Source organism: Coregonus clupeaformis, chromosome 24 (assembly GCF_020615455.1).
Source record: "Coregonus clupeaformis isolate EN_2021a chromosome 24, ASM2061545v1, whole genome shotgun sequence".
Lineage (NCBI taxonomy): Eukaryota > Metazoa > Chordata > Actinopteri > Salmoniformes > Salmonidae > Coregonus > Coregonus clupeaformis.
Window position 1 is genome coordinate 40,294,898 of NC_059215.1, and position 17,001 is coordinate 40,311,898.

The 17,001-nt window shown below is 41.9% G+C and overlaps 1 protein-coding gene across 2 annotated transcripts; it reads right to left on the minus strand.

The window, feature by feature from the left end:
* Positions 1 to 1,974: 1,974 nt before the first annotated feature.
* Positions 1,975 to 16,560, minus strand: LOC121538129 (serine/threonine-protein kinase Sgk2). 2 transcript variants are annotated; one of them, XM_041845917.2, is made up of 13 exons: positions 16,385 to 16,560; positions 9,324 to 9,394; positions 7,578 to 7,636; positions 7,004 to 7,061; positions 6,537 to 6,620; positions 5,764 to 5,895; positions 5,251 to 5,363; positions 5,109 to 5,145; positions 4,850 to 4,936; positions 4,635 to 4,730; positions 3,141 to 3,296; positions 2,864 to 2,953; positions 1,975 to 2,555 (listed from the first exon to the last, which is right to left on the minus strand). In XM_041845917.2, exons 2-13 carry the CDS (start codon positions 9,339 to 9,341, stop codon positions 2,397 to 2,399), a joined length of 1,089 nt encoding a protein of 362 aa, XP_041701851.1. In that variant the 5' UTR covers positions 9,342 to 9,394; positions 16,385 to 16,560; the 3' UTR covers positions 1,975 to 2,396. The 2 variants fall into 2 exon arrangements, with proteins under 2 accessions (XP_041701851.1, XP_041701852.1); XM_041845918.1 differs by lacking the exon at positions 16,385 to 16,560 and adding an exon at positions 15,365 to 15,470.
* Between the last annotated feature and the right edge of the window lie 441 nt (positions 16,561 to 17,001).

Consider the following 17,001-nt stretch of genomic DNA (forward strand, 5'->3'; position numbering starts at 1 on the left):
AGTGTTGTCATAAATATATACGCTGTAGGTCTGTATATTACACATGTATTATTATACAGAATGATGTCAAGGGACCTGATTGGGTAGATAAATCCACTGTCAGTAACAGAGAGCTGTCCTGTCCTGTATTATAATGTTTTGTACTGTCCTGTGTCTGCCTGCGTGTTTCAGTTTCCAAGGAGAACCGGATGCTGATCCAAGCCCAGGAGCTGAAGGTTGAATACGGTAGTGGAATATTTTCATATCAAGTGAAGAAAGTGTCATAGCCAGTATACTATTTGTATGCCATATTATATAGTACACATTAAACCTGGATTGTCATTGATCTTGTAATATTTATGAAGATATTTACTGTCTCTGTGTTTCTGCAGCTACTGTACGCTGACCACTACATTCAGTGTGTACGGGGCGTTCCTTCCTCACCCTTTGCCATCTAGTGTGGCACTGGGCATCTTCCTGGCCATCTTTGTGGTCCTGCTGCTCATCTGCTTTCTCCTCAGCCAGCGCGCTCACAAAAAAATAGGATGGACACACACTTTACACATTCAAAGGTTTTTTGTCAAACACACACCCAAAAACTCACTCACAATACATCCCAAAACAGGAAAACACACGCACGTCCTCTGAGCAGCGTGAAACGTGATGAGCTGTTCAGCATGTACTCTGTCAGTAAGTGATCTCTGTCTTGCCTTTTGTCATGTTTTTGATTAATTTAGAAACTGTTTTCAGTTTTAGGAACACATTTAGTTGATCAGAAATCTATTCTAGCAGGGCAGATATTGGAAATAAAACATTTGCAGAAAGCCTTTTTAGTGCTACCTTTGTATATTTTGCTTGTTTTGTTTGATGAAAATAAAATGTTGAGAAATAATCATTTCTTCATAGTTTTCGTTTTCACACTTCAATCAGATGGAAAATCTATCAACGCAAGACACCGTAAACATATGGATAGTTATTTATTGTAACGTTTTTATGTACACATACTTGTAACTGTGCTTCATTGCGCATCAGTCACCTTTAACATGGTGCTGGCATAAGTCAACAGTCTTTAATGTCACCCGTTGTTTTGACACAATCATATGATTTGTTTCACATGGTTAATAACACCATGGTACACACCTTTACAGTTGTAAGAAGATGGCGTTAGTTTATGTTAAAGGGATAGCTCACCCACATTACAAAATGACACATTGGTTTCCTTACCTTGTAAGCAGTTTATGCTATAACAGCATCCCGTGCTTTGGTTTTATTTCCCTGGCGCGGTTTCCAAATGCTAAGGTTTTAGCATTTGTGGCACAAATCCCATCCAAGTCCTGGTACTGATATTAGCATTTTTCACGCATCATGTTCAAATCATGAGAAAGTATCTAAAATTGATTGTGAAGCTCAACAAAGTCACTTATACATGATTTGAACCTGATGTGCGAAAAATGCTAATATCAGTACCAGGATTTGTGCCACAAATGCTAAAACTTTGGATGCCTGATGAAGACCTAAGGGTCAAAACTTTGTTTCAATAAAATCACCTGGGAGCATGAACAGCAGTGTGCAGTGTATTTTTTATGAGTTCACCTATAACTCCTGCACCTGCAAAAAAGTACCTGTATGTGCGAATGTTCTTCAGCTTTTGTACATTTAGAAACAGTGGCAGGGAAATAAAACCAAAGCATCGATTGCTGTCATACCTTGTCCATAGACTGCTTATATCAGTACCATGACTGTGGCATTTGTGGCACAAATCCAATTCAAGTCATGGTACTGATATGCACATTTTCCACGCATGTTCGAATCATCTAGAATTGCCGTCAAACCTTGTCCATAGACTGCTGACAGGGAACCAATAGGTAATTTTGTAATTTGGGTGAGCTATCCTTTAAGCATGCCTAGACGCAACAATAGAGTCAAGCCTCTAATCTACAAAAAGTCAGTGATAACAGAAACAGCATGTTTTCAAATCAATAATGTACAAAAATGTATTGTTTGACAATCATCACTTTTAATTCAAAATAACAAATGTTTGGAAAGTCCACCGTGTTTGTATTAAAAACAGCACTTAAAAGAGCAGAAATATGGTTTCGACTAGTTTCACACATATCATTTGTGCCTGCTGCGTCTGCCTGTTCTAATGTCTAGATAAACAGACGTGGCAGCCCCGTCCATAGCCTACACAAAAATGCATTCTGTTCATGTGCTCCATTTCTATGGCTGTGGCCAATGAAGTTGATAGAGGTTGCCACTAACTGATGAATCAAGGGCCAAATATATTTTTCTCCTCCTGACTTAAGAGGTTAAGGTTAGGATTTGGGGTTGAGGAATTAAATCCTAGATGTGGTTAGGGGTATCTTCTACCTCGAGCTCAGGCAGTGGTGGTGCTGTGAGGGACCTCCCTCCCTGTCTTAGAGGAAGCGGTCTTCTTCACCACAGACGTAGGAGAAGCCATTGAAGGCGTTGGAGCTGCTGGTGCTGGCGTTGAGCTCAGGGGTGCGGCCCACCGAGTTAGACACCATCTCTCTGGTGAACTCTGGGTCTATGTGCTGCATGTCCGCTGGCCCTTTCTGGAGGAGAGAGGGGACATGTTAGGGAATGGAGGGAAGTGATAGAGTAAAGAGAGGGACAGAGTGAAGGTGAAAACGAGGAAAGAAAGGTAGTGAGAGAAAGTTTTAGAGAAAGAGACGTTAAGGTTAGAGAACATGGTAAGAAACAACCGGCATGTTATAAGCTAGGGGTCAGCAACAGGCAATTTATTTTGGCCCCCCAAAGTGGGGAGGGGGGGGTTAGTTTTTGGTTTAAAAAAGTAAAATCCCCAGCAAATGTAGGAAATCTGTTCCCCCCGCCCCCCCGACCATCCACTCCAACAACTCACCACATTGGGGTAGTATGGAGGAGTGATTCGCTTGTGGTACAGGTCATCCCAGTTAATCGGGGAGAAGAACACATGGTTCTTGATTTCTAACTGTAAAGTAAAACAAGAATACAAGATATAAGCAATGTATAACTGAATGAACATTAGTGAAACACAGTAACTGGCAAAGACATGGAGTGCTTCCGAAATGGTACAGAAGTACTGCACTATATTGGGCTTCGGGTGCCATTTCAGATGCAACTCATGGTCCATGGAGAGGGTCTAGTCAGCCACTCACAAAGTCGTCGATGGCTCCCAGCCTGCAGTGCTGGTCCTTCTGCAGGAGGCTCTGGAGCAGACTACAGACAGCGTCTGACTTCCCTGGGGGCAGCGGCAGAGGCTTGTGCAGGACGCCATCATGCATCTCAGACATGTCCCGGCTGTAAAAAGGAGGCTAGAAACGGAATAGAACGGAGAAGAGACACACAGTACTGTAGCAACCAGCTACTCCAGAAACATTTCCTGAAGTTGGTAACATAATTGTCTTGGACATTTGCTGCACATGTAAACAATATTTGGGTTGGCCTTAGATTGCGCTAAGTACAGTAGCTATATAAGATTCAAAAACTATTTTATTTTAGTATGATGTTTTTGGACAATACAAAACATACAAGCTCACACCCCTATCTCCAGCGCCCGCATCACTCTCCGCCACATGGTCTCCAACTGCACCATTTTGTTTCTCTCCTTCATCCACACACTTTCAACATTTAGATAATAAAGCATTTGACCTTTCCATTGTGTTGATTTCCAGTTAAGTATACGTTTTTTCAAGATGATTGACGAGAAAAGTATCGTCCAACCCATCGGGTATCTCACTGCACCCTCATATGCCATGTCTTCAAATATGCAGACAGACGGAATAAAAGTAAATTTACATTGTAATACTTCTGACAGACAACTTTCTAACTTCGCCCATAACTTTTGGACTTTATAACATTCCCAGAAGGCATGGATTATTGAGTCTTTGTTAGTTTTACAATTAAGACATGACTTTGCCGTTGTGCTGTAGAATTTGTGAATTTTGTCTCTTGTATAATACATTTTATACATTAGTTTATACTGGATTAAGCGTACATTTTCGTTAACTGTAATTTCATTAGTTATGTTCCAACATTCCCTCCATCTTGTGCCAATATCAGTTATTTTTAAGTCTCGGTTTCAATAGTTTATATTTAGTTCTAAGAGACTGTTGGATAGGCTCTCTGCAAGGTTTTGTATAGCTTACCTATCATATGAATATCCTTTTCTGACTCAAATAGGATTCCCTCAAGATTGCTCTGATTCCTAATCAAAATGTAATGATATAAAACTTTTACGTTGCATATTTGAAAATATCTACATTGGTCAATCCAAAATTGCTTTTTAATCCTGTCATGGAAATAAATGTATTTCCTATTAGTCATTTACGATCTCTATGCCTTTAGTTTTCCATGTGGACCAATTTATCGGTGAATTCTTAAAAAACTATCCAAGGATTGTTCCATAGGGTTGTGTTTTTAGGGAGTGATATTGGTTCTTGTAGAATACGTTTCATTTTCTTCCATGTTGATATAGTGTTCTTAACTATGAAGTTGTTTATGTTCTTAGCTTTATCCTTTTAAAATAGACACATTCAAATATTATGTGGATGAGCATCTTCATTGTTCCTCTTTACCCATTGTTCATCTTTAGTACATTGAACTATATGTCGCTAGTAAAAGCCTTGGGTGGCTAAGATTCAAAAACGTACAAGACTATAGATCATCTCATAGAGCACAGCTCCCAGACACCACCAGTCCACCGTGCGGTCATAGGGCTCCTTACGCAGAATCTCAGGGGCCAAATACTACAGAGAGAGAGAGAGATAAATACGCAGATGGATATATAGAGCTATAAGTGAATATTAGACATATGTTATCATTAACATATCATTGATCACAGACACAATCTCAGGCTATCCCTCACCTCAGGGGTTCCACAGAAAGTGGACGTGGTGGTCTCTGGCTCCACTCCCTCTTTACACAGCCCAAAGTCTGTAAGCACCACATGGCCCTGGAACACATACACGTTTTAAGCACCATCCCAATCTTACAGGAACTTACAGACTGCATATGATACCGTATTGCGAAATCTTGAACCATCTTCTCTAAGATGAGAAGGAAGTGAGTTGAGATATTGAAAACAATCCAATTACATTTACACCCCTTTATGAGTCAACACTTACCTGAGAGTCTAAGAGAATATTCTCTGGCTTCAGATCTCTACATAAGAACAAACAAACAAAGATATCTGATTTCACTGAACCTCAATACTGTATATAATAACGTGTTGTTTCTACGTGAATGTGTTTGTGCAAACTGTCTGACCTGTAAACGATGTTGAGGGAATGAAGGTAGCCGATGGCACTGGCAACCTCAGCAGCATAGAACCGAGCCCTTGGCTCCAAGAAGCACCGATCCCTCTGCAGGTGGAAGAAGATCTACAAGACAGAGAGAGATGGATTGAGAGGGAGAGAAAGAGGTTAGAGATGGAGGGAGAGAGAAAACAGTTCTGTCTTGTTGTTTTAACTGTCAGTCTCCTGGGCTCTGACAAAGCATGTCATATTACTAGCACTACATTATTAACTCCTCATAATACTGTGATACAGAGAGACTTTGGACTGAGCCGATGATTAAATGGGAGTACAGTGTGACTAAGCCCAGGGCTTGGGGCTATGACACACTGCTCTGCTGCTTCTGTGCTGGCAATAGCTTGGCAGCTTTAATACAAATAAAGGATGACTTATTAGGAACATTGCTACAGTCCATTCCTTTTAGCATTTTCATAACCAAACAGTCATATGAAACCTTTCGGGAAACCCAGGGCCGTTAGCTTGGTACCTCTCCCCCATTGACATAGTCCAGGACAAAGTAGAGCTTCTCTGCGGTCTGGAAGGAGTAGTGGAGGCCCACCAGGAAAGGGTGCTTCAAGCTCTTCAGCAGCACGTTCCTCTCTGCCATGATGTTCTTTTGCTAGAGGACACAAAGCAGCATTGAACCAGCGGACACGAGGCAGAGGGTAGGACACAGCAGAATACAGGCCCCTGTCACCACCACTGCATCAACCCCAAGCGCGAGACAAGAGACAATATACAGAAAGAGTGGGGAGAGAGAGCGAGACACCTCTTTCCTACAAGGTCCTCAGTGTTATTTATGCTGCTTTATGTCACAAGTACAGCCGCCTACACTCATCTGACTAGGTCTGTCAGACAGCTATAACGTGTGTCTGTAGGTAGCTCAGAAAGTCCAAGATTAATTTGCTTATAACTATCAAGTGATACAAAACTAAGGGAATAAAACCGTTTTGATTATAGGGATGTACAGTTTGTAAGAAACACACAATAGAGACTTGGGGCTGTATAATCAGTCTGTCAGAGTACAAAGGACAGAACACACTTCAGATTAGATTAGGATGTTATCTTTCTTAGAAACACACAACAGATTTAGGCTAAACCAGTTCTGCTACACAGTGAAATTCATACACATGTTGAATATATACTGACATAAAGGGTTTTATTAGTGTAATTTAATGGACCTTTATCACAGAAAATAAAGAATTCTTATGTGAGTTTGTTGTGATAATGAATAACTAAACTAAACGTTTATAGACCAACCTCATTTTTCTTCAGGATGACTTTCTTCTGTAAAACTTTGACTGCATAGAATTTGTTGTCAGCTTTGAGCTTGGCGAGCAGGACCTGGATGTAGGGTGGTTGCCAATAAATCTCTGGTTGTTTACTCAACACTTCACCTACTAATATGACACTCTTATCATAAACATATCTTAAATCAATCTAGAAGGGGAATGAGTACACACAAATAACATATTTGATTAACAGCCACACAAAATATAGAAATGAAGTAGTCATAGACACAATGACAAAGGACTGCAAATGAACTGGAAGAATTCAAAATGGCTGCTTATCCTGAGTACAATTTGTCAAAAACTCTTTATCCTCATTCATTGTTTTGTTTTTGCCTTTTCATCAAGGTAACCTTAACAGTCCTGCATAGACTGAGTTAATCATTGATGAAGGCATGCAGCCTTTTATCAGGCAGGCAGCAGTGTAGTCTGTCTTACCTTCCCAAAGGTCCCTTTTCCAATAACAGCCAAGAAGTCAAAGTCAGTGGGCTTGGCACTGAAACAAGACAGGAATGATGATACAGATATCTGTGTCATACAGATTGACATTACACTTATCATAACAGGTTATGGCAGAACAACCGTCTCGCAACATGACTCTGGTATGATGCATGAAATAACATTTTCGATCAAGGGCTCTATTCAATCTGTAAAGCTGAAGCATTACAGATTCCACGATAGAAATGTAAAGGTCATTTCAGATTGAGCCGACATATGCAGTGTTTATCGTGAATACAGTCTCCACTAAAGCAGGAACATTGCCTTTAAATTTCAATCACGCTATAAAGCTTCCTTTCCACGACGCGGATTGAAAAGAGCCCCAAGTCTCAAAAGCAAAGTACAGCAATGTATGTTAGTGGTTGCAATTGATGTATGGCATCATATCGAGGTGAAAATAGTTTTGTCAATTAATGCATCAGGATCACAATTCTATTGGTAAAGGGTTACCAGATGTCAGTTCTACGTGGCATTATGAATCATTGAAATCCATGACTCTTAATACTGTACATACTGTGGGTTTGCTGAGGGTCCCAGGTTGACCTCACTGAGGGTGGAGGACGGTGATCTAAGCTAGAAGACAAATAGAAAAAACGATAAATGATAGAGCAAAGCAGTGTAAAAAACCAGTACCAAAAATAGGATTAAATCCTTTATTGACTGTAGCATAGCATACTACAGTCGTGGTCAAACGTTTTGAGAATGACAAAAGTATTGGTCTTCACAAAGTTCGCTGCTTCAGTGTTATGAGATATTTTGGTCAGATGTTACTATGGTATACTGAAGTATAATTACATGCATTCCATAAGTGTCAAAGGCTTTTATTGACAATTACATTAAGTTTATGCAAAGAGTCAATATTTGCAGTGTTGAGCCTTCTTTTTCAAGACCTCTGCAATCCGCCCTGGCATGCTGTCAATTAACCTCTGGGCCACATCCTGACTGATGGCAGCCAGTTCTTGCATAATCAATGCTTGGAGTTTGTCAGAATTTGTGGGTTTTTGTTTGTCCATCTGCCTCGAGGATCGACCACAAGTTCTCAATGGGATTAAGGTCTGGGGTGTTTCCTGGCCATGGACCCAAAATGTCGATGTTTTGTTCCCCGAGCCACTTAGTTATCACTTTTGCCTTATGGCAAGGTGCTCCATCATGCTGGAAAAGGCATTGTTCCTCACCAAACTGTTCTTGGATGGTTGGGAGAAGTTGCTCTCGGAGGATGTGTTGGTACCATTCTTTATTTATGGCTGTGTTCTTAGGCAAAATTGTGAGTGAGCCCACTCCCTTGGCTGAGAAGCAACCCCACACATGAATGGTCTCAGGATGCTTTACTGTTGGCATGACACAGGACTGATGGTAGCGCTCACCTTGTCTTCTCCGGACAAGGTGTTTTCCGGATGCCCCAAACAATCGGAAAGGGGATTCATCAGAGAAAATGACTTTACCCCAGTCCTCAGCAGTCCAATCCCTGTACCTTTTGCAGAATATCAGTCTGTCCCTGATGTTTTTCCTGGAGAGAAGTGGCTTCCTCGCTGCCCTTCTTGACACCAGGCCATCCTCCAAAAGTCTTTGCCTCAATGTGCGTGCAGATGCACTCACACCTGCCTGCTGCCATTCCTGAGCAAGCTCTGCACTGGTGGTGCCCCGATCCTGCAGCTGAATCAACTTTAGGAGACGGTCCTGGCGCTTGCTGGACTTTCTTGGGCGCCCTGAAGCCTTCTTCACAACAGTTGAACCTCTCTCCTTGAAGTTCTTGATGATCCGAAAAATTGTTGATTTAGGTGCAATCTTACTAGCAGCAATATCCTTGCCTGCGAAGCCCTTTTTGTGCAAAGCAATGATGACTGCACATGTTTCCTTGCAGGTAACCATGGTTAACAGAGGAAGAACAATGATTTCAAGCACCACCCTCCTTTTAAAGCTTCCAGTCTGTTATTCTAACTCAATCAGCATGACAGAGTGATCTCCAGCCTTGTCCTCGTCAACACTCTCACCTGTGTTAACGAGAGAATCACTGACATGATGTCAGCTGGTCCTTTTGTGGCTGGGCTGAAATGCAGTGGAAATGTTTTTTGGGGATTAAATTCATTTTCATGGCAAAGAGGGACTTTGCAATTAATTGCAATTCATCGTATCACTCTTCATAACATTCTAGAGTATATGCAAATTGCCATCATCAAAACTGAGGCAGCAGACTTTGTGAAAATTAGTATTTGTGTCATTCTCAACTTTTGACCACGACTGTACAGACAGAAACACTCACTGGATTACAATTCGCCATGGCCTTGGTCCATTCCTTTCCCACCGGGGAGCCTACATCAGTGCTTCACAGACCTGTCATTACAAAGAGGACACAATAGGAACATAATGATTTGATAGCACCCCCGTCAGTGTGTGACTCTACTGCTGGTCCCCCTATGCCAGCCTGACCCTGAGAAACTGGTAGTTCTGGTTTGAAACCCAACGCACACACAACAAAGGACATTTGGTGTTTTGGAGAGTTCATATCAGTGGACACCTTTACATGGCAAATATTATTTTGCCATTCCCATGTCCACAAATGTGTGCAGGATGGCTTAGGTCATTATTCAAACCAACTCTAATCTCCCCCACACACAGTCACTTGCCAAGAATGTATGAATGTTTTGAAATATTCCTTCCTCGGTCTTAAGAAATGTTTAACCTTTAGCCCTACTGAATAAATACAGTGGATCAGCCATATGTCCTGAAGAGTAGATAGTAATTTGCTACAGTAGAGGTGTGGAAAGTTAGAAACCCATTTGAAGGCTGATATCTATGTTTACAGTCAAGTGCATTACCCTCTAATTAGGGCTTTGGAATTATTATAGGCCTTATATTCTCAGATTATACCATTGTGTAAATACATGCACATATTGCAAATGGGGTGCTTACAAACTATAAAAAATGCAGCATAAAACATGCATAAATACAATGCATTTGGAAAGACCCCTTGACCTTTTCCACATTTTGTTACGTTACAGCCTTATTCTAAAATTGATTAAATTGTTTTTTCCCTCATCAATCTACACACAATACCCCATAATGAAAAAGCAAAAACAGGTTTTTAGAAATGTTTGAAAATGTATATTAAAACCCCCCCGTTAATATCATATTTACATAAGTATTCAGACCCTTTATTCAGTACTTTGTTGAAGCACCTTTGGCAGTGATTAAAGCCTCGAGTCTTATTGGGTATGACGCTACAAGCTTGGCACACCTGTATTTGAGGAGTTCCTTCCATTCTTCTCTGCAGATCCTCTCAAGCTCTGTCAGGTTGGATGGGGAGTGTCGCTGCACAGCTGTTTTCAGGTCTCTCCAGAGATGTTCGATCGGGTTCAAGTCCGGGCTCTGCCTCGGCCACTCAAGGACATTTAAAGACTTGTCCCGAAGCCACTCCTGCATTGTCTTGGCTGTGTGCTTAGGGTCATTGTCCTGTTGGAAGGATCTCTCTGTACTTTGCTCCGTACATCTTTCCCTTGATCCTGACTACGTCTCCCAGTCCTTGCCACTGAAAAACATCACCACAGCATGATGCTGCCACTACCATGCTTCACCGTAGGAATGTTGCCAGGTTTCCTCCAGACGTGACGCTTGGTATTCAGGCCAAAGAGTTCAATCTTGGTTTCATCAGACCAGAGAATCCTTTAGGTGCCTTTTGGCAAACTCCAAGCGAGCTGTCATGTGCCTTTTACTGAGGAGTGACTTCCGTCTGACCCCTCTACTGTAAAGGCCTGATTGGTGGAGTGCTACAGAGATGGTTGTCCTTCTGGAATGTTCTCCCATCTCCACAGAGGAACTGTGGAACTCTGTCAGAGTGACCATCGGTTTCTTGGTCACCTCCCTGACCAAGGCCCTTCTTCCACGATTACTCAGTTTGGTGGGGTGGTCTGCTCTAGGAAGAGTCTTGGTGGTTCCAAACTTCTTCCATTTAAGAATGATGGAGGCCACAGTGTTCTTGGTGACCTTCAATGCTGCCAACATTTTCTGGTACCCTTTCCTCGACACAATCCTGTCACGGACAATTCCTTCGACCTCATGGCTTGGTTTTTGCTCTGACATGCGCTGTCAACTTGGACCTTATATAGACAGGTGTGTGCCTTTCCAAATCATGTCCAATCAATTGAATTTACCACAGGTGGACTCCAATCAAATTGTAGAAACAATAAGGAGGTTCAATGGAAACAGGATGCACCTGAGCTCAATTTCGAGTCTCATAGCAAAGGGTCTGAATACTTATGTAAAGTATTCAGCCCACTCATTAGGCAGGATTAGGCGGCCACCTATGGCGGAAGGTTGACGAGGGCGGCATTTTCTGAGTTAAACTCACCAAGACGCACCTCCAACAACAACACATAAAACCTCACTTAATTCTGCCCAAAAACAATGACAATTTCTCTCAACCAGTCGCAAATGGCTTTTTTAGGTGAGCGCTGATGCCACCCTTTGATAAATAGTGCACACTTTGACAAAGGCGCAAAATATTTTGCTTGTCCATTCCCAGCGCGCCTCTCCAGGGTGCTGTTGGAGAGACGCATCTCTGCAGCGCTCCACCAACGTTCCGTCAAAAAAAGTATCTAACATAAATCATGGAGAAGATATAGGATATGGTAGAAAGAGTATGTGGTCTTTTCTGTAGCTTACAGGCTGGAGATAAAATGTATGATCATGTAATGACACTCTTTACATCATGCAGGTTTCTACGATCAAATGGTCTAACCTAAATGGCGCTCAATCAAAAAAATAAAGTGCTGTCATGTCAACAAACAACATATCCTAAAAACAGGACAGGTCAAAGCAAAATGGAAAATATGGAATGGATAATTACAACTGTTGTCCAGGAGTTTCACCCCATTGTCATGATCAGTGGTTTCAAGTTTGTATCCATAAATTTTTGACAAGCTGATCATAGCGAAAAAGAAAATACTTCTGCATTTCCCACTGTGTAAACACATTGCAAATAGGCTCACGATAACTCCTGATAAAGTTGGGTAGCTGATATTCAGAGCTTAAATAGCCTAATTGATTAGTCACAAGAATCAGGACTAATAAAGCCAACGCAATGGCCTGTTTTACAAACGATGGGCCTACCACATGGATGGGCATTCATAAAATTCCATTGTGGGCGGACATGGTAGGCTACACCCCAGTAAGCACGACCCGACGTCTTTTGGACGCCTTTTTTTGGTCCTGTCCGGACGTCGTTTTTTGGTGTTTTACAAATGATAGGCTTACCACATAGATGGGCATTCATAAAATTTAATTTCAGACAACACTGTAGGCTACACCTCAGTAAGCACGGACCGACTTTGACGCCTTTTGGACTTATTTTTTTGGAGCAGTTCCGAACCGGCCTTGATTTCCACATCCACAGACATTGATTTTTGGTCCGGTTCGGACCAAATCTGAACTAATCATAGACTTCTATGTTTGGTTCAGATTTTGTCCGGTCTGGAACAGCCTTGATTTGGACCAAACATAGACGTCTATAAATTACTTACAGTGAGGGAAAAAAGTATTTGATCCCCTGCTGATTTTGTACGTTTTCCCACTGACAAAGAAATGATCAATCTATAATTTTAATGGTAGGTTTATTTGAACAGTGAGAGACAGAATAACAACAAAAAAATCCAGAAAAACACGTCAAAAACGTTATAAATTGATTTGCATTTTAATGAGGGAAATAAGTATTTGACCCCTCTGCAAAACATGACTTAGTACTTGGTGGCAAAACCCTTGTTGGCAATCACAGAGGTCAGACGTTTCTTGTAGTTGGCCACCAGGTTTGCACACATCTCAGGAGGGATTTTGTCCCACTCCTCTTTCAGATCTTAAGGTTTCGAGGCTGACGTTTGGCAACTCGAACCTTCAGCTCCCTCCACAGATTTCTATGGGATTAAGGTCTGGAGACTGGCTAGGCCACTCCAGGACCTTAATGTGCTTCTTATTGAGCCACTCCTTTGTTGCCTTGGCCGTGTGTTTTGGGTCATTGTCATGCTGGAATACCCATCCACAACCCACTTTCAATGCCCTGGCTGTGGGAAGGAGGTTCTCACCCAAGATTTGACGGTACATGGCCCCGTCCATCGTCCCTTTGATGCAGTGAAGTTGTCCTGTCCCCTTAACACCCCCAAAGCATAATGTTTCCACCTCCATGTTTGACGGTGGGGATGGTGTTCTTGGTGTCATAGGCAGCATTCCTCCTCCTCCAAACACGGCGAGTTGAGTTGATGCCAAAGAGCTCGATTTTGGTCTCATCTGACCACAACACTTTCACCCAGTTCTCCTCCGAATCATTCAGATGTTCATTGGCAAACTTCAGACGGGCATGTATATGTGCTTTCTTGAGCAGGGGGACCTTGTGGGCGCTGCAGGATTTCAGTCCTTCACGGCGTAGTGTGTTACCAATTGTTTTCTTGGTGACTATGGTCCCAGCTGCATTGAGATCATTGACAAGATCCTCCCGTGTAGTTCTGGGCTGATTCCTCACTGTTCTCATGATCATTGCAATTCCACGAGGTGAGATCTTGCATGGAGCCCCAGGCCGAGGGAGATTGACAGTTATTTTGTGTTTCTTCCATTTGCGAATAATCGCACCAACTGTTGTCACCTTCTCACCAAGCTGCTTGGCGATGGTCTTATAGCCCATTCCAGCCTTGTGTAGGTCTACAATCTTGTCCCTGACATCCTTGGAGAGCTCTTTGGTCTTGGCCATGGTGGAGAGTTTGGAATCTGATTGATTGATTGCTTCTGTGGACAGGTGTCTTTTATACAGGTAACAAGCTGATATTAGGAGCACTCCCTTTCAGAGTGTGCTCCTAATCTCAGCTCGTTACCTGTATAAAAGACACCTGGGAGCCAGAAATCTTTCTGATTGAGAGGGGGTCAAATACTTATTTCCCTCATTAAAATGCAAATCAATTTATAACATTTTTGACATGCGTTTCTCTGGATTTTTTTGTTGTTATTCTGTCTCTCACTGTTCAAATAAACCTACCATTAAAATTATAGACTGATCATTTCTTTGTCAGTGGGCAAACGTACAAAATCAGCAGGGGATCAAATACTTTTTTCCCTCACTGTATTTTCAACTTTCATTCAGAACCTAAATTGAACCTAAGGTCAATGTCTGGAAAAAACTATTTTTAATGTATTTTCAACCTCATTGAGACTGGGTCTATTCTAGCTTTTTACTGATAAAAACAAGTTCATTGCATCCGCCGTGGAGCCCAGTTTCATAATATTACCATATGTCCCAGCTGCTTGCTGTAGTTTTGAAGTAATCATGAAAAAACAGGCCTTATTTTAGGGCATTTTTCACCCTGCCAGCTCCTATTAGTACTATTGAGCACCGTGGCACCAACTCGCCTTCCGAATGTTTTATTCCCAGCCCATTGTTCTACGTCACAATGTCTGCTTTGCTATTGTTGGCAATGAGACCTGCCCAGGTTGAACCAATTGCTGGTGGTTAAAACGTCAACAACAACAAAAAATTACTCATGTAACTTTGAGGTCGTCACATTGTTTCCTATAGGGGAAATATAGGTATGTCTGTCTATTTCGCCAAAAAGTCGGGCACCATTTTAATCATGAGAATCTCCTCTTTCGAATTATGTAAAGCTGGGCATCATACTCCGTTGTCGTCAAACGCTAGCCCCTAAATACTTTTTGCCCTTGGAATGCTGAGCTCCCCCCATTGTTTTCCTATGGAGAGGCATGCTGGTATATTTCGCCAAATATCTTGCAATGAGTATATTTAAAAATTTTCAAGTAGGACACCATTTTAATCACGACAATCTCCTCTTTCTAATTATGTAAGGCTGGGCAGCGTACTCCATTGTCATCGATCGCTAGACCAGAAATAGTCAGAAGTTGACATTTATTTCCTACTTCCTCGTTATGCAGACATAAGCACAGTTGACACCATCGAGGTGTGGATGTTTACTTTCTACACAAGTTGTTATTTTTCAGTTTTGTCCTAAGAACAGATTGTAGTGGTAAAATGAAAAGGTATACATTTGTTGGTGCCATTTAGGCGAAATGGAACTCTAAGCATAATTCCAGTCAAAATAGGCTCTGCAAACGTTCGATTCAATTAATTTGCTATGGGCTCGCGCTAGTGTTCCAGTTTAGCCAATGTTCTATTGTCCAGCCTACCTATGGCGGCAGAATGGCAAGGACCGGCCCTGCATTCACCACTAACCATAAATGTATAAAAACATCTGTAGGCTACATTTTACAGTACATTATGTACATGCTCAATGTTCAAACTGAGTTCAAGCCTACCTGTCGCAGGTGCGTGCGTGCGGTCGGTTGAGTGCTGTCTAGTCGACTGACTGACCGAAGTGCCGCGGGTGAAGTAAAGTGTCCCAGCTCAGAGCACAGCGCTGTTGTTGTCCTACATTTTAAGGCTACAGATAGCAGGGCTGGTTGGGGTCACGTAATGAACTAGTCTTGGCAGCCGCTAGCAGACTTTATGGATCTCCACTATCGTCTGGACTTGATTACTCAGCTAACCATCCTAAAATCTAATAAGAAATAAGTAAGGTGGTGTTTTTGGTGTAATAATAACGTTATACTATGCTATTATATTGGAATGTAGAATACTAATTATCTGATCTTCTAAGACATTGATTCAGCTTTGATCTAACTTTACTAAACGAGCACCTACCACCGTTGTGAGAAGTAGCCGAGCTCCTGTGAGCAACGCTTAGGTGAACTCCAGCAGCACTACACCCCTACTCCCGCTGCACGGAACGAGCTAATTGAAGCGCATGTAGCCTACTCTTTAACCTCGCGCAAAATTTGGTGATGCAGAAACGAGACCACATGTATGGCTGTTTTACGACAATCTGGGAATATTTGGCCAAGGGAACATTTCACGTTAGTTTTAGTAAAGTAGTTAGGAAGGGGGATAATTTTAAAACGGGATTGAGTGAAGTGGCAGCAAATATTTTGAAAAAGCAATTAATGAACATGAACTTATTTATTTCAGTCTAATACGGCTAATTACTTTAGTTTTATAGCTCTTTGAGAGAAACACGCTTTTTAAAGTAGTTAGGCAACTGTCCTCTCAAAGTTCAGCTGAAATTTAACCCTGAAAGGAGGGTGGGGGGGGTGTTGTGGGCTGGTGTTGCTGAAATGCCAGGGCTGAATTTTAGCGACCGAGATTAGTTTAAAACCGCCCGCGACCTGGTTTGTGAAATTATATCAGATGCACGTGAAATCGCGCAGGAAGATAAAAAAAAAGTTGAGCTAGAGAAGCCGTTTTATTTTCTGTAAAGCACAAGCATGCCTGTCACGAACCTTTTTCCTCTCTGGCACTGCTGCGTGACAGCAAACTTGCAAATCCTACTTAAAGGCTCTGATTGGTCAATCCGTCGTCTGAAGTGGCTGTACAGCATTTACAGCCTCCGCCGACTTCAGAGCTTTCATACTTCTTGCGCTTAGAGGAGAAGAGCAGAGCTATTTTGAAAGAAGTTGTCAAGGAAGTGAGTTTGAATTTATACAGGATGTAGGCTACCGCCCCCACCTACCGTTAACCAATCATGCCAATGCGGAGCTAAAGGGAGAAGAGTATGTAAGCAGTTGAGCGGTCGGATATCCCGCTCATCGCTCATGGAGCGGTGCTTGCTCACTGCTCTGGCGCTCCACGTCCTTTCCAACGGCTCCACAAAAAATCTCTCAGCACTCACAGGAAAAAAAAAACTGCTGCTCCAAATTCTATCCATTCATTAAAATTAAAATCACAATTGAACAAACGCCCATCTATTTTTGTGACTACCTGGACCTACCATTTGGTTTTTAATTATTGAAATCAAACCATATGATTTGAATGAAAAGTATTTTAATAAACATGAAAAGGTGAATGTAAGAAGCGCTCATCATTTCAAATAGGCTACATGTCATATTAAACAGCATAT

Bases quoted from the DNA above. Each gene is read 5' to 3' on its own strand.
- LOC121538129 (XM_041845917.2), bottom strand. The intron at 4,937-5,108 runs GTAAGTGTTGAC...TATGTGTTCCAG, and splicing joins ATATTCTCTTAGACTCTCAG to GGCCATGTGGTGCTTACAGA. The intron at 3,297-4,634 runs GTACGTTTTTGA...TTCCGTTTCTAG, and splicing joins ATGAGATGATCTATAGTCTT to CCTCCTTTTTACAGCCGGGA.